Consider the following 20,839-nt stretch of genomic DNA (forward strand, 5'->3'; position numbering starts at 1 on the left):
ACGTTAGGACCGGCACCGTGGGGCTGTACGTCATGACTTGCACCAGGGAGTTGATGGCGCGGAAGCGGGAGTCAGGCAGGTATACTCTTGATGCAATAGAGTTTATGCGTGCCCCTATGAACTCTATATCTTACGTGGGTTCGGTCTTTGACTTTGCGAGGTTGATAACTAGGCCCAGCAAAGAAAACGTGTTCGCGGTGACGCGTATCATGTGTAGACCTCTGCCTTTGAGGCCCCTTTCAGTAGGCAGTCATCCAGATATGGAAAAATAAACATCCCCTGTCTGTGCAGGTAGGCTGATACCACTGCCAGGGTTTTGGTAAAGACTCTGGGTGCTGAGGATAGGCCGAACGGAAGAACCCTGTTCCGGAAATGTTCCCCGCCGACCATGAACTGGAGGAAGTGCCTGTGTGCTGGGTGGATTGTTATATGAAAGTAAGCGTCTTGTAAGTCGAGGGCTGCAAACCAGTCTCCATCGTCCAGTGCCATAAGTATGGAGGCAACTGTAATCATCCGAAAGCGCTGCTTGCGCAAGTAACGGCTGAGGCCCTGTAGATCCAAAATTGGCCTCCAGCCTCCTGTTTTCTTCTCTGTTAGGAAGTAGTGTGAGTAAAAACCTTTCCCTTGGAATTGTTCCGGCACTCTTTCCACCGCCCCTATGAACATGAGGTGATCTACCTCCTGCTTCAGCCTCGCCTCGTGGGCAGCGTCCCTGAGATGAGGCCGGGTGGGAGGTTTTGTCGGTGGAAGTGACTGGAAGGGGATCGTGTAACCCGTGGCTATAATTTCTAGCACCCATTTGTCTGTTGTGATCTTTTGCCATTGGGAGAGGAACGGTTTGAGGCGATAGTGGAACATGAGATGAGAATGGCATTGAGTGATAGTGTTGATAGTGCAGTCCTCGACATACCCGTCAAACTTGCTATTTCTGGGCTTGCCCCGAGGGTGTACGGCTTTGTTGAGAACGTTGCCTGGGGGCCCTGTACTGCTGCTGCTGTTGATGGCGCCCTTGGTCATCGCCTCGCTGATATCATGTGCGCTGTGGTTGGTAAGCGTAGTGTCTTTGCTGAGGATAGAATTTCTTTTTCTTGTATGGGGGAGTATAAATACCCAAGGTCTTAAGTGTGGCCCTCGAGTCTTTGCTGGAGTGGAGGACCGAGTCGGTTGAGTCCGCAAACAGCTTTTGCTTGTCAAAAGGAAGATCCACGATCTTTGCCTGTAGGTCTCTGGGGATACCGGACATCTGGAGCCAGGATTCCCTACGCATTACCACTGCTGCAGCTTTTGAACGTGCCGCTGTGTCCGCCACGTCCAGGGCAATCTGGACTCCCATCCGCGATGCCGCGTAGCCTTCTTGGACAATCGCCTTTAACACTGGCTTCTTGTCCTCTGGAAGTGAATCCATGAGAGGAGTGAGTCTAGAGTAATTGTCAAAATTATGGTTTGAAAGATGTGCCGCGTAATTTGCCATTCTCAATAATAGGGTAGAGGAGGAGTAGACCTTCCCGCCGAACAGCTCTAATTTCTTAGCATCTTTATCCAACCCCCCTGATTTGTACTGAGACGTCTTCGACCTCTGCTGGGACGATTCGACCACCAAAGAATTGGGTTGTGGGTGGCTAAACAGGAACTCCATGCCCTTGGCTGGGAGAAAGTACTTCTTATCTGCTCTCTTGTTCGTAGGCGGAATAGAGGCCAGAGTCTGCCATATGTTAGTGGCTGACTCCATAATGGCTTCGTCCAGCGGGATAGCGATTTTAGATGAAGTCGGGGGTCTCAAATTTTTCAGGAGTTTATGGTTCTTTTCCTGCACCTCTGCTATTTGAATGTCCTGCGTGAATGCTACTCTTTTGAATGGCTCCTGGAATTGTTTAAGGTCATCCGGAGGGGAGACATCCCTGGGGGCAATGGCCTCATCTGGGGAGGATGAGGAGGAACCGCTGGGGTAAGCCTCCCCCAAATCCTCTGGCTCCCGAGTTCGGTGGTATACTTGCTCCCTGGTGGGCTGTGAAGGGAAGTCTCGGGACTCTGGACCTAATTCCCCCTGGGACAAGTGCATTCCCATCCCAGAGAGAGAGTGTACACGGGAGTATTGACAAGTAGTAGGAGAGGACCTGCCCCTGGATCTAGACCTGCGGTGTCTGTGTTCAGCATGATGAGGACGACCATAGCAACATGGGCAAGGGCCCAGTGATGGAGACCTGGACCACGATCGGGGAGTGTACCCATGATGTCTGGGAGAGCGGGATCTCCGTGACGACATTGATAGTGGTGAAGCTGGTTTGTGATAGTACTCAAGGGGATCCATGCCCAAAAATGGTGAAGGTGGCCTAAGCCACAGCAAAATTGGTTGGAGGAACGGAGAGGGAGGCCCGAAATAAGCCAGTGGAGTTGCCGCCTGGCAGTGCGGCGTGTGTATCTCGGGAGGAGGGCTGGGTGATAAGGGCATAGCAGCCCCAACTGGAGATGGACTAAGGTGCTGGGTTTTAGCTCTAGCCTTGCCCCTCCCCTGCAGGGTGGGCGCCACCCCCTCCCGTGCCGGGGATCTCGGCCCTGTTGTCGGCGCCGCGCTCGGCACCGTCAACAGCGGTGCCGCGCGGGTAGCTTCCTCCGGCACCGGTAGGCCCCGTGCTGGGTGCCCCTGCGCCGTCAGCGCCGCTGATTCCGGCGCTTGCCGGGCTGGCGCTCGCGGCGCCTTCCGTGCCGCCTGCTGTATAGTCGAAGGCCTGGCCTCGGCCACGTGCGCTGCTGCACTGCCGCTTTCATCAGCTCACGGCTGGGGGCTCTGTGTTCCACCCGTCCTGCTCGCTGGGACTGCTGGCAAGGATCGAGCTGGGGAGAGTTTCCTCCTCTTCTGCACAGAAGGGGTCAAAGAGGCTGCCTTCCTTTTATGCGACCCAGAGGGCCCTTCTGTGTGAGGCTTCTCCGGCGGCTCAGGCTGGAGGGCCTTATCAAACAAGATCATTTTGAGCCTCATTTCTCTGTCCTTCCTGGCCCTGGCTGTAAGCTTAGCACAGTGGGAACACTTCTGGGTAACATGAGACTCCCCCAGGCAACAAATGCGTTCACTATGCCCATCTGAGGCCAGCATAGCCTCGCAGCATGACTCACCCTTCTTAAACCCCGAGGAAGCCATCGCAGTGAGTCTTTACTGTTAATAGGGTACTTAGCCACTAATCAGTACTTTCGAACCCAAAATAACATTCACGGCCTTCAGGGGAGCAGACGGCTTAACAGCCTATTGTTCGCCCCTCTCTTCTTCGTTCCTCTTCTCTCTGCTATTTAAAATGGTCGTCTTTCTTTTTTTTTTTTTTTTGTATAATAGTGACAAACAACGAACTAACACATAAAAACAACTATCTTATCTGTCTCAGGCTTTAGCTGAAGCGGATTCCGTCTGCAGCCAATGGCAGTTGAGAAGGAACTGGCGGGGACAGGATCGCGCACATGACCGAGGTGCGCAAGGGAGCGGCGCACATCGGCGCATGCGCGATCCAATAGAAACTGCTAGAAGAATTCCGACCTGTGGTGCCGGGCGAGCCCAACACCTATTGTGGAGCACCCACGGGGACCACTCCAAGAAGAACTGATGCTTGAAGAATGGCTCTGCCAACTACTCCTCCTCTTCCTGCCAAATCCCCACTTCGTGGCCAGGAGAAAAGATGAATCTGGGAAGCTTGGGAATCTTCACGACCTCCGCCTTCCTTGAGCAGAAGTCAGAAGGGCCTGTGAGCAGACCCTAGTCTGCAGACCCACCTCACAGGGCGTGCCATCCAGGCAAGTGGAGGGTCCAGGACTCCCCAGAGTGATCTTGAACAGCTTCTCAGGGGCAAGCCACCCAGACAACAGTGTTCCCTGTGAGCTGAGAGCATAAGTGGCCATAAAGCAGAGATTCAAATGCCACCCAGCTGATTAGCAGAATGCCCACAGCCTCCCACAGTCAGGTGCATCTGTTTCTATTGGCGGTGCATATCCACAAATGCCTTGGTGCACATAACAAAATTTGTTCCACATGTGGATAGAAAAAATTAGGAGGAACTTTGTCAGGTAACCACCCAGGGTCCAAAGTTAGAGGGGGCACAGTGTACAGTTGTGCACACACCTCTGGCCGGGGAGTGCCATAAACTTGCAGAGGCAACACAATGGAGGGAGGGCGCCAGGACTTCTCCCTACTTCCCCCAGGCAGAGGAAAGGAGGAAGTGAGCAGTGACACACAGGCATTGCTTACTCCCAGCCAACATTCTTCCATTCCTTCGTAGAGAGCTGTTGGAGAGAAAGAGGCAAACACTCCTTGTATCCAAGTTACTTTCCCCCCACTAGGCTGTGCTCTGAGATGAGTATCATCTGCCATCCCCATACAGCAAGAAGTGACCTGGATATCGGGAACCCTGATACTGCTCCTTGTTCACACACCCATGAGAAGACTGTGCAGGGGGAGAACAGCCATGCCTCCTGTACCATGCACCCAAGTCTGTTTTCCCTATGGGCGCAGAGGGGAGTACAGGGGCTGGGGTGCAGGAGGCATCTAGGCTTGCATACTAAACTTTCAACTACACTTAATCTAAGCTATCTAGACTTAAACAGATCGCTAGGTTAGCACTTTAATGCTACATCTTCCACTTGTTAGCATGACACCCTGCTCGATGACAAAGAGGCTTGAAGGGCTGTTGGCACTAGGGCATGTACCAAGTGGATCTACATCTGAGCACTGAAAATTTTGATGAAACTGTATGCTTCTTTTTAAAGGCAGGAAGACTGCAGACAGCAAGTGTTTCAGGAAGTGGTACCATTACTGCAGCCTTCCTCCCCGTCACCTCTTCATTCAACTCTTAACAAAAAAGCAGCAAATACAGAGAAGGTATAGACTATCAATACAGAAGAAGCTCAGATAAATGCTAACAAGCTTTAACATAAATATTCAGATCTCCAGGAAAATCAACTTAAAACAGATGACCCAACAAGCCAACACATGGTTTCCAAGCCCTCAGTGAACAATCCTGAATTCTGGTTGCTAGTTTGTGAGACACTTTATATACACATTTCTCATAAACCTTATATACAGATAACAACTTCCAAAACATCAGGGAAACGCTCACCTTCAAAAATTTTCATAATACTAACAGAAATACAGATCACCTATACAATGATACGCCATGACGTACACCGCAAATGAGGTAGTCATCATTCCTCAAACTGCACATTATTTTGAATAGCTTTTTTCTTTTCATTCACCATTATAATACTGGCCAGCGAGAGGCAACTGCTGCAAGATAAACTTATTTATCTGAAAAGACTTGAAGATTTTAAAAGATTCTGCAAGTACAGCATGGAAATCTGCACCCAATGTATGGATATCTGCAGAACTGGATCCCATAGAAACTGCAGAAATCTGCAGTGTCTCAAAAGAAATACTGAACTTTTCCAATGACAAACATACTATTCCAACAAAATCTTCAAATCGTTGTCTCTGCAGCCCTATTTACACACACAGGTTTATTTCAGTGACTGTGGTAATTATAAATCTTCAATTATATTATACTAGAGCAGCTATTACTCTAAACCTTAAAAACAGAGCCTGATTTCCTCACATGTCTTTATGGTGTTTTCTCAGTGCAAAAGGAGCAGAAGTGGCAACTAGGGAATTTCCCCAGCAAAAAGGGACACACACTAACTTATGATTCTGCTGCAGCAACTGCTTCTTGGGCAGTTAGAGCTGATCCATACATTGAAGAGGCTGATCTGTTTAAAGTAGGAAGGCCTCAACAGCCTAAGAATAGAGGAAGTCTATTTCCAACTTGCCCTAGTAATATGCTCTGAACAGCCTAACTAAAAGCAAGAACCCATTATATTTAAGGTACTTGCCTACCATTATTGCTCATAATATGCCAACAGCTTTGCTAAGGGGTAGACAGTAATTCAAGCAAAATGTGAGGCAGGTTACACTTCCCTTGTCTAGCATGGTCAGGACCTGACAGATCCCAAACAAGAGAATTTGCCAGACAAGGGGAGATTCAGAGCTTCTGGGCCCAGCCCAGGGTCTCTGAGGCTGCCATAGGCCTCAGCTCCCGCCCAGGCTGCTGTGGGGCAGCCAGGAGACTCCGGCTGTGTCCTCTGGCCCTACAGACCAGGCAGAGGAAGGCTCCTGATCCTGGCCCCATGCTACTGCAGGGCAAGCAGGGCTCCTGCACTGACCCCAGACTGGTACTCTCATCCTGGAACATCCGAGGTCCTGTGGACCCTGAATGTTGACAGACTAGAGCACACCCGATTTGAGAGAAAAACAGACTGCACCTAGGGTGCACTTCAGGTGAGGTTCACCAAGAGCTTTAAAAGCATTAGTAAAATCTCTGAGCATTGCACTTAAACAAGTAACTCTAAATACCTTTCTGATGTGTTTACTGAGAGAGAAAGAAATTAAGTAATATGTACCAAATAATAAATACTAACCATTTTCATAAATGGATTATAATAATCCAGGGGCCCATATCCACCTTTCCTGATTTAATCGATAGGCAGCACTGCTTCTGTGCAATATGTTATTCAGCTAAAATAAATCGTTTCTCACTTGACCTTAATGTCTGCCACTAAAACACCAACAATTTGTAACAATCATGTTACAATTATCTTAGAACAAAGCAATAAGTCTGAGGTAAAGATTTCAATCAAATCAGGTAATCAACTTTTCAATGTCAATACCTGAAAAAGCTGTATGTTCAGTTTATGTACTGTGTACTGCAACAAAGCCAAAACATATTTCTTGGCCCATACCTAGTAGTAGGGAAAGGTATATTTACATAAAAGAAAAGCACCTCAGAACAATGTCATCCAACATCACTAATTGGAATTATTCAGCCACAGAACAAGTGCTTACCTGGTATGTGTCCCATAGCCTTATGGTACATCTCAGGGGAACTTCTCTCATTAGCAAGTTATTCATCCAACGGAAAGCAAATTGTAAGTATTTCACCTCATGTTGATCTAAATGTCTGTGTACTTGTTCTGGAAGGCAAATTAATATTTATTACCTATTGAGATCCTTGTTTGCAGCTATAATTGTCATATAATTAGTCTAAAAATAAAATATATAAATACAATTCATGGAAAAATGTTAGTTAAGAGAAAATGAAGAAAACAGAGAGGTATGGCTAAATTTACCTTGCATTTGGTTTGCTGACTCTAGGGGATTTACACAACTATCACTGAGATTATCATGTTGTCACAGGTACTTCTTAGTAAGAATCATGGATCACTCCCAGACAATAAACAAAAATACATGGAAGCCCACGATCTGTCCTTGACTTTTACCAAAAATACCACTGGGGATGGGATGAGGACTAACTGTCAGCCCCTGCTCCAACCCTGGCACTCTTCCTGCAGAATTGCAGCTCCAGCCCTGGCTCCAGTCCCAGCTGCTGCTCCTGCCACAGGGGACAAACACAAGGCATTATGGCTGCTCCTGTGGTGGCCCTGGCAGCTGCTGTTCAAGCCCTGGGAGATGACCTATTGCCCCAGCAGCCACTGCTCTGACCCCTGGTGGCTGACTGAGTTCACTGCTCCAGCTGCTCTAGGGGTTCAACAGGCCCTGGGCAGCTGTTTTGTCCATTGCTCCTGAAGTGATGGCAGCTGCTGCTTCAGGGATTGTTCCAGTGGTCTCCAGAGCCTAATCTGGCCCTGGGCCACTGCTCCTGAGTAGGGGTTGACAACTACCTAAGCTTGGCTGCTGAGGCAAGCTGAAGATAGAATGGAGGAATGTTGAAATCACATGACCTCCATGACAAAATATGTGACCTCCATCATCAAATCTTCAAGAATGATCCAACACGTGCTGTCTCATTCATGGTAATACAGATCTGGAGTAATGCCAGTTATTTTCAAATCACTTCAATTTGTTTTTAATAATTCAATGTAAAGTGACTAGAACAGTCTAGTCACTATCATTTAAACTCTTTAACACTTAGAGGGATCATGTTAACTATGCAAAGCACGAAGAAGAATGAATTTCCAGGAATGATTTGATGATAAAAATATTAATAAAAAGCATAACTGAAAGAGAGATAACAACTATTAGTATTTTGCATAAAAGGAACCTATGACAAAAATTGCAAAGGTTCATGGTAAAATGTCTGATATGAAAGTGTTTCCCAAAGACTGGTCCACGGACCAATGCTGGTCTCTTTGTCACAGTTTAGGAAGGCAGCAAGCCGGTCCCTGGTGTCAAAAAACACTGCACTAGAATTCTCTAATAACTGAAAAAGCTAGGTGTATTATGAAGCACCAGGGTCATAAGCCCTTTACAGTAATTGTTAAGTATGCACTTTGCAAATTAAAGACACCAATTTATTTCCAAATATTATGGTACATGTACGGAAACAGAATAATGTTCAGGAGCTATTCTGAACATAGTTTAGTATGTTTACACAGCCTGGCTGACTTTATTTTTTTGTTAAACAAATAAATACAAACTATCAAACCAACAAACTGTTAGGGGGAGTGATTTTAGTATAGGTCACCCTGAAGCACAATATTTCTGACTCCTGTTATTTTTCTTTTAAAGGCACGTAATGATGCTTCTAAATGGCCATGTTTATTGTTTGGAAGCTGGGAGAATTTGCCATGTGAGTTCCTTGATAGTTCATGGAAGTGATGTATTCCAACTTATGTCCCTTAAGCTCAGTTTGTCATTACAACTGTATAATAAAAGGGTTTCTGCTAATGAAGTGCTCATTTTTGAAGACTTAATATAGTTTCCACATCTGTCTGTGAGTCCATTTGTTCAAGAACTCCTCCCAAACAGGAAGAGCTAGGACCACCAAATTTGGTATACAGCTTCATCTTATTAGAACTTAAACCAAGGTCAGGGTTTGGTTGCGCCAGGACACTGGCACATGCTTGGAATGCAATTGTTTCTCATCAAACAGAAAGGGAGGGGGTCTGGTAGCAGGGACAGTTACATTCCAGAACTATCACGGAGGACAGCAAGCAAGTATGCCCAAAACAGCCCCAGAGAGCAGCAGAGCAGCTGCTGGCTGGTCAGTGTGGCCCCCAACACTCCTGTTTAGCCTATGGCAGAAGCCACCATTTCGCCAGCACTGCACCTGCCACTTTGGGATGGTCCAGAGGAGCAACACTGGCAGCCAGGCAGTGTGACTCACGCCATCCCAACTCAGACCAGCTGCAGGAATGAGCTACTGGCTGCCCTACCCCTGACCTGGACCTCTCACAACTCCAAACTCCCTGCCCTGACTACTGCATCCTTCACCCAATGTCCTGAGCCCCCTACACCTCCAAAACCCCTGCCCAGATTCCTGCACTCCCACACCCCACCGCCTCTGCCCTGAGACCCCCACATCACCAAGTCCCAGCCATGACTCCTCCATACACACCCATACCCCCAACCCTCTGCCCTGAAGGACCCAAGCAACACTGTGTCGATCTTCTAGTATGTTCTGCATGATATGTTTGCCATTATATTTAAGGCTCCAACAGTGTTGAATCTGCAGCAGTGAACGTTCTAACAGGAACCTAAATCAGGTTATGTTGGTTTTTTTTCTTGTCTTATCTTGACTTAAAATTTATCTACCATAAACCCAAAAATAAACAAGCTACAGTATTGCTAGAGGTCAATTTATTCCTGTGGAATATTCCCAGTTGAGTCTCAAAGGTCCTTTCCTCTAATCCACTTTCATAGAGGCATAGTAACAGATAACACAGAGGGCCTAGATGCTTATCATCCCTTTTATAAAACTTGTTGTTTTTTTTTTATCTTTTCTCAGAAATAACCATAAAGATGTTAAGACGACAACAGTAGGAGAGTACAGCATGGTTATAAGAAAACATAGTATATATGGGTTTGAGGCACCAAAGACTAAAAATGAAGACACCCCAATTAATTAAAGGCCTTGGAAGAGCATGTGACATCTCTGACTTTTCGACAACCTGCACAGTAGGGACCACTCTTCACAAGAGAATTTGCTTTCTAATGTTGCTCTCCAGCGTGGAAGACAATGAAGATGACGGGATGTTTACATGGACACAGCACAAATTCATGGCATAAAGTCTCATTCATGTTACCTGGAGTTCAAACTACTTTATATTGTACTCCTTTTTACTGATGTGTATCAAACACGCATTACCAAATAATGCTTGCCCTTAACCTATAGTTACTAATTGTCTACATGTCTGAATAACAAAAGGTCCAACATGTCACTTAAAAACAAGATAATTTTAATTCTTTCAGATGTTAGAGATGTTCACACACAAAAACATGATACTCAGCAAACTGCACTACAGAACAAAGACAGTCCAAGGGAGAAGGTAAATCCTTACAGATTGCAGAACAATTTTTCCACAGGTCTCCATTCATCAAATTGTCACTGAACCAAAAGTCCATGCTATTTTAACTTGGTGCTGGTGAGTAATGATCGAGAGTTATGCTTCCTATAAGCTGAACGTGTGTAGCAATTCAGGAGCTGTCCAGCTGATTAGCAGAGTGCTCACAGCCACCTACAGTGAGAAGCCTGTGTTTCTACTGGTGGTGCACATCTCTACATGCCATAGTGTACATAACAAAATTTATTCTGCCCACAGATGGAAAAAAATAGAGGGAACACTGATCAGGAGCTGATTCAATTTAAAGTAAATAGAAAGATAATCAAAACTAGGTCCTCAACTATGTTTTTTTTATTTCAAAAGGACAGACTTCAAGGAATTAGTGAATGCATGGTAAACTGGGAGGAGGTGTTGCCTTATATATCAAAAATGTGCATTCCTAGACTGAGGTGAGCTGAATGCAGGAGACAGACATGTTGAGAGTCTCTGGGTTAAGTTAAAAGGGATAAAAAAAAAAAAAACCATCGGTGAAATCATGATGGGGTCTACCACAGACCACCTAGGTAGGTAGAAGAGGTGGATGAGACTTTTTCTACACAATTAACAAAATTATCCAAAACACAGGAGTTGGCAGTGATGCGGGACTTCAACTATCCAGACATATATTGGGAAACTAGCACAGTGAGGCACAGAATACCCAGAAAGTCCAGCCGCCCTCTTGACAGAATGGCCAACTGGAAGCACAGCAGACAGGGCTGCCCGGTGACCCAGAAGCCATGTTTATTGACATGGGCGGGGGGGGCCCTAAGTGTCCACATCTTTTTTATTGACAAATTCTGTTAAGAAAGGTATTCTGCCTTGTGGGGCAGAGGCAGAAGTCTATGAACAAAAGTGCCACTTTCTGTCGATTTACAGCTGACAGAATGAATTTTTAGTGTGGACGCTCTGGGGTTTTGTCAAAAAAACTCTCTAGTGTAGACATAGCTTTAGAGTTGTAGCTCACCTTCGGATAGGATGAACCAGGGAGTGAACCACATTGCAACAAGCAGAAGACACAGAAGTACACAAAGTTGTAGCAGGATCCCTTGGGTCAGATACAGGTATAATTGTTCACTGAGGGTGCGAGGAGATGCAACTAAACCCTAAATGAAGAATAATCCACTGATCATAATAATCATTGTGAAATGTGCGTATGGATAATAGTGTATATACTAAACATTATGGGTGCATGTACACTAGCAAGTACACTCGAAATCCAGATCGAAAGAGTGAGTTCTTCAGAAAGAACGCATGGAGTGTCTCTACACACACGGCGCTCTTTCGAAATTAACTTAGAAAGAACTTCTCCTGTTCTTTCGAAGTTGGTCCTCCCATCCCAGGATGGGAAGAGCGCCCTCTTCGAAAGATTATTTCGAAAGAGCGCACGTGTAGATGCTCCGCAGCCCGCTCTTTCAAAAGAGTAGGTCCTTCATGGCTGCGATCAGCTGGCAGGCGGCAGTGCTGCTCCAAGCACAAGCGCCGCTCTATGGCTCCAGAGTCCGGCTGCGTTTCAGGACACAGGCTCCCAGAAGCCCTCAGGCAGGAAGCTGAGAGCATGCAGGCAGCAGGGAGCCCATGCTGCTGCACAGCCTGCTCCCTGGCATGACGCACCAGACAACCCTGAGCCCTCCTCGGCACCATGGCCAGCACCCCCAACCCCAGTCACCCCAGGGGTCCCCCAAAGAAACCAGGGAGCCCTCCCAGGATGGGAGCCAGCCCCTCCAAACACTGGGCCCCCTCCTGGACCAACGCCGAAGTGCAAGACATCCTTACCCTCTGGGCAAATGAAGACGTCCTGCACCAGCACCTCACCCTGGGCCTCACAGGCTGGAGTCACGAGACCCAGACCAGGAGAGGTCTAAGGTGAAGGAGCTGCACCAGGGATACTGTAGGGCCCTACTATAAAGATCTGGACTGCGTCATTCGGTTCAAGGAGGTGGGACCCATGGCCATGCTCCTGGACACAACGGTCCTAGCATCAGAGCAGGAGCCCGAGACGGGGATGGAGGAGGACCGTCCTGGACCCATGCCTGGACCAGGTGCCCACAGAGGCTGGAGACCACCAGCGATGACAAGGGCTCAAGTGAGGGGGCCCTCGTCATTGACATCCCAACCAGGCCGTCCAGCCAGGCCCCATCTGTCCGTACCCCACCCAGCTTCCTGGAGGAACCCACAGGTAAGTGGCCCGCACACCAGCCACCCCAGGACTGTGGAGGGGGCATCTGGTCTCTCCCAGGATTGCCACAGCCTCCCCACATCCCCGCCACCCCGGGGCCTGTGGGTCCCAGACAGCTGTGTTCCCTGTGCCCTGACAGAGGGCTGACTTGCAGCACTCAGCACCACATGGGTGGGACAGCACCACAGACCAGTGGCTGTGGAGGGACCAGAGGGGCAGCGTGGGGCAGACCGTACCCTTGACACCCATGCAGGAAACCCCAGGACATGAGCATCACAGGGCACCCAGTGGGGAGGGGCACAAGAGTCACTGCTTGGGACTCCTGGCCCCCCCACTCTCCCCTTTTCTCTTCACAGCTCCTGTAGCCAGCGGCCAGACCAACCCCACCACCGAGGGCGAGGGGGAGCTACCCGGACCCCGCGCTGTCCCTGCGCAGGCCCGCTGCCACCACCTACATGGGAAGGAAAATACAGGGGAGGCTGCCCACACCGCAGCACTGCGGGACCTTTCCAGTGTGTTGCGGGAATGGCTGGAGATGGAGTGGCGGGGCTGGGGCTGGGAGTGGGTGGCAGCCAACCTCAACAACCTGACCCAGGCCATGGCCAGCCACCTGGCCCCGACCCCCGCCCCATCGCCACCCACTCCCGCCCCCACCCCACTGTCCCCCATATGCCCATCACCCCCCGTCCCCCGCTTAGCCTCCCGCCTTCCAACCTCCCCCCACTCCCTGGTCTGCCCTCTGACCCCACCACCAGCAGTGAACACCCCCGCCGCCAAATGCCCAGCCTCGCTGCCCTGATCGCAACCCACCTGCCCCTGGCTGACCTCATCCAGCTGGCCCACATGCTGCTGGTGAGGGCCGGCCAGGAGGGGAAGGCCATGGCTCCCACCTCCCACTCTCCCCATGCCGACCCCGCACAGTCTGCAGCAGCCTCACCCCAGGTGCGCCCCTACCTGCCCTTGGTACCAGCCCTGATGGGGCCCCCGGACATGGGGAGGACGGGAAAGGTGTGTGCAACAGGGATCACGCCCATTGAGCCCCCAGGAGCACTAAGCTGACCCCCGCCTGGGAGACCGCTCGGGGCCTCTCCACCCCTGTAAATAGTCACCCCTTGCCCCCACCACCCATCCTGCCCCTCTGTAAATAGCTATCAAGAAGACTTGCTTTGTTATTTATATAAAACGTTTATTTTTTTGTTCCATCCCATGTCCCCTGTGCATGTGTGGTGGTGGGGGGGTGTGCAGTGTGGTGGTGCATGTCGGTGCGTGTGTGCACGTGTGCAGAATGGTGGTGTGTGGGTGCAGGGTGGGGTGGCTCATCATGCACTCATCATCATGCACTCTGCTCAAAGTCCTGGCACAGGGCCTCCCGGATCCAGGTGGCACGGGGCAGCTTGTACCCATGCCCCAGCTGGGCAGCCCACCCCTTCATGTAGGGCTCGTTCTTGGCCTCCACAAGGTTATGCAGGGTGCAGCAGGCCCCGACCACTGCCGGGACATTGGCCAGGCCCACCTCCAGCCTTGCGTGGAGGCACCTGAAGCACTCCTTGAGGCGACCGAATGCCCACTCCATGGTATTGAGGGCCCAGCCGCTCATTAAAACGGTCCTGGCTCGGCTGGGTGTACCTCACGTATGGCCTCATGAGCCAGGGCTGCAGGAGATAGGCTGCATCCGCCATGATACACAGAGGCATTGTCGTGTCCCCAATGGGCAGCTCCCGCTGGGGGAGGAAGGTCCCCTCGGCCATGCTGCATCCCAGTCCCGAGTTCCTGAAAACCCTGGCATCATGGGCATGGCTGGACCACCCCATGCAAATGTCCTGGAACCATCCACTGGCATCAACGAGCACCTGCAGGACCATGGAGTGGTAGCCCTTCCAATTCACATAGGCCCCGCAACTGTGCTCTGGGGCCCTGATGGCGATGTGGGTGCCGTCCAGGGCCCCAAAGCAGTTGGGGAAGCCCAGCTCCTGGAAGCCCCACACGGCATCATGCAGGTTCCTGACACGGATCAACTGCCACAGGAGCACCTTGTTGATGGCATGGATGACCTGCGGGGTGGTGTGGGGGCACGCTCGTGAGTGTGGCCCGGGCTGCATCCTGCACACCCACCCCCACCACTCCCTGCCCCTGTCCCCAGCAGTGGATGCCCCACCACTCCCCGACAGGGTCCCTTGGTGGTGCATCCCCTGCCCCCCACATGCAGTGTGGGTGTGACCACTGGCTGGTGGCCAATGGATCAGTAACTGTCTGGGGTGGCCAACTTCCATAGGGCGATGGCCATCCTTTTCTGTAGGGGGAGCGCCGGCCTCATGCAGGTGTCCCAGTGCTGGAGGACTGGGGCGAGCCAGTGGCACAGCTCCAGCAATGTCCCCTTGGTCATTCCAAGGTTCTGTAGCCACCAGTCGTCGCCCCAGTCCTCCAGCACCAGCTGGTCCCACCAGTCACTGCTTGTGGGGAAGCTCCACAGCCAGCAGGTGACCAGTGGGACCAGCTGGAGACATCATGCCCTGAGGATGGCCTCCAGGAGGGCGGCTAGCAGTGTGGCCGCCCAGAGTCCCTGGAGCACAGTGGCCAGTGCTCTGGCCACAGCCTCAATGCTGGGGTGCTGCTGCTTGGGGTCCATGATGGCCCAGGAAGCCTGCTTGGCACATGCTCTCTCTCTCTTCTCTGCCTGGGGACAGGCCAGTGGGGAAGCTCTTTGAGGGGACAGCAGGTGGCAGCCCCAGAAGGGCTCGTCCACCATGTGAACCTGCCTGTGGTGCTTCCTGCCCCTGCTCTTTTAAAAGAGCGCCCTGGTGTGCGTGGATGCTCTTTTGAAATTGTGCTGGGAGGCCTTTCAAAACAATGGATCGAAACTTCAGTCCCTGCTGGCGTGTGTGAACACTCCATTTCAAAAGAGCATCTTTCGATGCTCTCTTTCAAAAGACATTCTTTCAAAAAGAGGCACCCTATGTTTTTAAGGTCTTGAAATTCAGGTGTTTAACTACTGACTAAATTAGTGTAGCTTTTTTATTTTTAAAGTCACTGGAGTGATAATAGATGTATTTTCTTAAAGCTGCAGAAGTGCTGAGGAAATGAACTTTTTCATCCACTTTAAGTGGTTTAGTTGATTTCTGTGCTTAAAAGTACATGCAATCAACTACACACTGTTAGAAGGTACACATATACCACACATGAAGAAAATGACTGAGGTGGAAAGACTGAGGAGAAAGGGCAAGCACTATATATTATGGGGAAAAAACAGAATATTGCATCTGGAATGAGTCTCTGGAGTTTATGTTTTTGAACCTTACACCTCCAATGCTGGCAAGCAGTTTTAGAATGCTCCTATTAACTCTTAGGCAGTCCACACTGCACCCCGCCTCCCTGGGAGTGATGTATACAGAAGAATAAAAAGTTCTCTTTAAACAGCAAGAAAGTAGTAGTACAAAGAGTATATTTTAGAAAGTGGAACAATATATTCTATACCTAACAGTCAAAACTTTGAAGGAGTCCAAGCTTCAGAGCTCTTTGCTCTTTCAACTTCCACATAATAAAGGGCTTGAACACCTTTTCACTGCCGTCTGCCACACAAGCCAAGTAAAGAAATAGTGTCATGTGTCAGCTCTTGCTCTACACAAATTTGACAGAAGTTCAAATCACTGAAGTAAGACACTGCTCACTTACTTCAGTATAAACTACAAGAAGTCCTGTGGGACCTTATACATGTATGCATCTGACAAACTGGATCTTCGTCCACAAAAGCTTGGGCGCCAATATATCTGTTACGTTACATCTATACTAGAAGCATCTGTCAACAGTTTGTGTTGACAAAACACATTTTGTGTGCAGATGCTCTGTGAGTTTTGTCTATAAATCACTCTAGTGTAGAAGTAGCCTTAGCCTATGAGGTGCCGTAAGACTTCTATTTGTTTTTGATGATACAGACTAACACGACTACTCCCTGTTGCTTCAGAATAAAGGGTTCTATATTGTAGATTTTCAGTTAGATAAATCCATTATATCCAGTGAAATACAGAAAAAAATCATTCACTTGATGGAATCACTTTGGAACACTGGATGGTGATTATGTTCTTCATAGAGCAGCCACATATTCTCATCTGCTTTACACGAAGCCTTTAAAAGTAAGCAATGAAAAACGATAAACTGTCACTTGTGATACTTCAACTATGGTCTTTAATAAGTGTACTGAATTTCTTGTTGGGTGCCTTCTCTTCTACAAAAATGAAAAATATGCTAAACTGTAAGCATTACTTACAATTTATATAGATTACAAAAGCAAATGCATGAACTCTTTGAAAAGACTCATTCTTCCTACTTTATAAGAAACTGAAGATTCTATTTCACTGATAAAAGTAATTTGGGTAACAATAATCCTAAATTTAAATTTTCCATTTCACTGGAAATAAGTGTGTGCATGTAATAAATGAGCATGCAGATGTAATTATTGCCAATTTTCTGGCTTAAAATATTTTTCATAAAATACTTATACAGCAATTTATTATAATAAAATGTTGCTAAATTCACAAGAAATGATAGTTCTTACATCAAAACACAGAAGAAATGAGTATATTTGTTTAACAAATTCTTAGCATTTTCTTTGAACTTACCCACAGATTAAAAACAGTGCTGAGACAAGTCTTTCTGATTAAAAATGAAATATATACTGACACATACTGTCCCACAGATTTAGCCTATATGGTAGGAAGGAGAGCAGCAGATACAAAAATGTGTGTTGTTTCATGTACAATGCATTCACTATTTATGGTTGTTTGTTCATTATCTTAAATAGACCACCACAGGAAAGAGTTTACAGGCTCAACCTCTCTTATCTGAAAGTCCCTCACCCGGTAACATCCAGCATGATTTTAGTTAGCAGGAAGACCACTTATCATGGGTGTGGCCGAGTTTCTCATGATCAGGTAAAGTTTGTTTACAGTCACTAGGCCTGGCTCTCAGTGTTCTGTGCTACTATTTAGTGTAGTTTACCCCCCCTAAATGTCTTCTAAGAGCCCAGTAAGCCATGGAAATATTGGCAACGTGCTAAACAATACTGACCCCTGTGGTCCGGCAAATTCTTTCTTCTGGCACCAGGGAGGTCACAAGGGTGTCGGACAAAAGAGGTTAAACCTGAACTACCGTTTAAGAACAGCAGCTACCTAGGACTTCTAAAGTAATCCCACCCACCACTCCTCTGATGGAAACAGCAGCAATCACAACTAAGCATCGGGGTTCAATCCCATTGACTACAGTGGCTTTGTATACATTGTCTCTATTAATGCAACGTTAAAGCAAAAACTGAATGGGAATCTTCAGACTTCAAATGGAACTAAATTGGCTTAGAAACATTGATTCCTGATTTATGCTAAATCAATACAAGACCTGCTGGACATAAGTATGTTACAGCTCGACAGTTATATAGATAACTAAATGAATAAGAAAATTAAGTGCTTTCCTGAACAGTAATGGACTAAAAGTCTGTGCTGAAAGGCTTTCCTGAAATAGCAATGAGAACCAGCCCTGTGGGGCTCTAGATGGCACACCAACATTGGGGCCCAGCCAGTAGAGAGTGGATGACATAATCAACTGGCGTGTGGGGCCCTGAAGGTACAGGGTCCAAGGCAACCACCTGGCCCTAAGGTCAGGCCTGATGAGCACTGGTGCTTTCAAATCATTCTTAGGTGCCAAATATGTAAACACAAAAGAGCAGAGTCCTTGAACCAAGATCTTACAACTGAAAGTTGAAATGCGGAAGACACTCATACACATGCTTAACATTAGTAACAGAGAGGAAGCCGTACTAGTCTATATACTGTCAAAACGAAAAAGCAGTCAAGTAGCACTTTAAAGACTAACAAAATAATTATTTATTAGGTGAGTTTTCGTGGGACAAACCCACTTCTTCAGACCATAGCCATACCAGCACAGACTCAATATTTAAGGCACAGAGAACCAAAAACAGTAATGAAGGTAGACAAATCAGGGAAAAAAAAAATGATCCAGGTGAGCAAATCAGAGACTAGAGGGGCAGAAGGGTGGGGGGAAGTCAAGAATTAGATTAACCCAAGTATGCAAACGTGCCCCTATAGTGACTCAGAAAATTCCCATCCCGGTTCAAACCATGTGTTAGTTTGTGTGTCAAATTTGAATATAAAACAGAGTTCGGCAACCTCTCTTTCAAGAGTGTTGTGAAAATTCTTCTTCAGTAACACGCAAACTCTTAAGTCATTAACAGAATGGCCCACTCCATTAAAATGCCACCTAACAGGTTTGTGGATCAGGAATGTTTATATGTCTGTTTTGTGCCCATTAACTCTTTGTCTAAGGGAGTTTGAAGTCTGTCCAATATACAAAGCATCTGGGCATTGTTGGCACATGATGGCATATATGATGTTAGCTGAGGAACATGAGAATGTGCCTGATATTCTGTGAATAACCTGGTTAGGTCCAGTGATGGTATTGTCAAAAAAGATATGTGGACAAAGCTGGCAGTGGGCTTTGTTGCAAGGAAAAGTTCCAGGACTGGTGTTCCTGCGGTATAGACTGTGGCTGTTGGTGAGAATCCTCATGAGGTTCGGAGGTTGTCTGTAAGAGAGAACAGGCCTGTCAGCTAGGGCCTTCTGGAGTGTGACATCCTGATTAAGGATAGGTGTAGGTCTTCAATAATACTTTGCAGTGGTTTGAGTTGGGGGCTATAGGTGATGACCAGCAGTGTTCTCTTCTTGGCTTTTTTGGACCTATCTTGGAGTAGCTGGTCTCTGGGTATTTGTCTGGTCCTGTCGATTTGTTTTTTTTTTTTTTTTTTTATTTCTCCTGGTGGGTAATTCAGATTTATGAACATTTGGTAAAGATCTTGTAGTTTTTGGTTTCTGTCAGTAGGATCAGAGCAAATGCGATTATACCTAAGGGCTTGACTGTTAACAATGGATCTAGTTCTGTGTGCAGGATGGAAGCTACAAGCATGTAGGTAAGTATAGCAATCAGTGGGTTTCCAGTACAGTGTGGTACCAATCAGGCCATCCTTGATTTGTACTGTAGTGTCCAGGAAATGTATCTCTCATGTGGAGTAATTGAGGCATACGTTGATGGTGGGGTGCAGATTGTTAAAGTCTCTGTGGAATTCTTCTAGAATGTCTGTACCATGGGTCCAAATCATACAGATATCATCAATGTATCTTAAGCAGAGGAGGGGTAATAGGGGACAAGAGCTGAGGAATCATTGTTCCAGGTCAGCCATAAATATATTAGCATATTGGGGGGACATGCGGGTACCCATATCAGTTCTACTAATCTGGAGGTATAAATTGTCCCCTAATTGGAAATAACCATGGGTGAGAACAAACTTACAGAGGTCAGACACCAGATTGGCTGTGGTGACATCAGGGATGATATTCCTGATTGCCTGTAATCTGTCTCTGTGCGGAATATTACTGTGCAGAGCCTCTGCATCCATTGTAGCACGGATGGCGTTGTCAGGAAGTTTTCCGATGTTTTGTAATTTCCTCAGGAAGTTGGTGGTATCTCGGAGATACCTGGGAGTGTTGGTGGCATAGGGTTTGAGGAGGAAGTCCACGTAACTGGATAGTCCGGTGATAAGGGTGCCAATGCCCAAAATGATAGGGTGTCCGGGGTTTCCACGTTTGTGGATTTTGGGAAGTAAACAAAATAATCCAGGTTGGGGCTCAGATGGTGTGTCTGAGTGAATAAGGTCCTGAGTAGCAGCAGGGAGTTCCTTAAGTAGTTGTTGTAATGTTTAACATTATTATCACAAGTAGCCTCATTAACTTCAAAGTTAGGCAAGTACATAAGCGTCTGCAGGATGAAGGCCCGGATTCTGACCAGAAATTACATAAGTAATTAAATCTCTCCTTATACAGGACCACACATGACTTAAAGCACTTGCTTATATTTCATTTCACACATTTCAGTGCTATCCTAAATAGGGGCGCTTTTCAGAATTATGGTTTAGGATAATTTATAGACCAGATGATGGAAAGGAATATAATACAACATTTTACAATAATATATTTGATCAATACTTTGAATAAGATTTTGGTAAGATACTATTTCTTCAAAAATCTTTTAAGATTGACAGACTACCAGCTAGTTTGCATGCACCTGGATGTGAAACCAGGGCTCTTATCTAGCACCAAAGAATCTCAGTCACATTACTCGGTCATATACCTGGCGAGGGCACTGCGCCCACTAGCTTTTGAGGCATTAAGAACACTATTCAGCAAACTATTAAACTCTACAGGCCTAAAGGTCACATGACAAATGGATTTCACTGTG

General features: G+C 47.4%; 1 protein-coding gene across 3 annotated transcripts in view; it reads right to left on the reverse strand.

The window, feature by feature from the left end:
- TBC1D22A (TBC1 domain family member 22A) overlaps positions 1-20,839 on the reverse strand; it is a 441,404-nt gene that overhangs the window by 195,525 nt on the left and 225,040 nt on the right. For all 3 annotated transcript variants that reach the window (XM_074984137.1, XM_074984136.1, XM_074984135.1), the window contains one exon: positions 6,872-6,999. In XM_074984137.1, coding sequence (XP_074840238.1) covers positions 6,872-6,999 — 128 coding nt within the window. The remainder of the gene's footprint in view (positions 1-6,871; positions 7,000-20,839) is intronic.

Source organism: Carettochelys insculpta, chromosome 1, assembly GCF_033958435.1.
Source record: "Carettochelys insculpta isolate YL-2023 chromosome 1, ASM3395843v1, whole genome shotgun sequence".
NCBI lineage: Eukaryota > Metazoa > Chordata > Testudines > Carettochelyidae > Carettochelys > Carettochelys insculpta.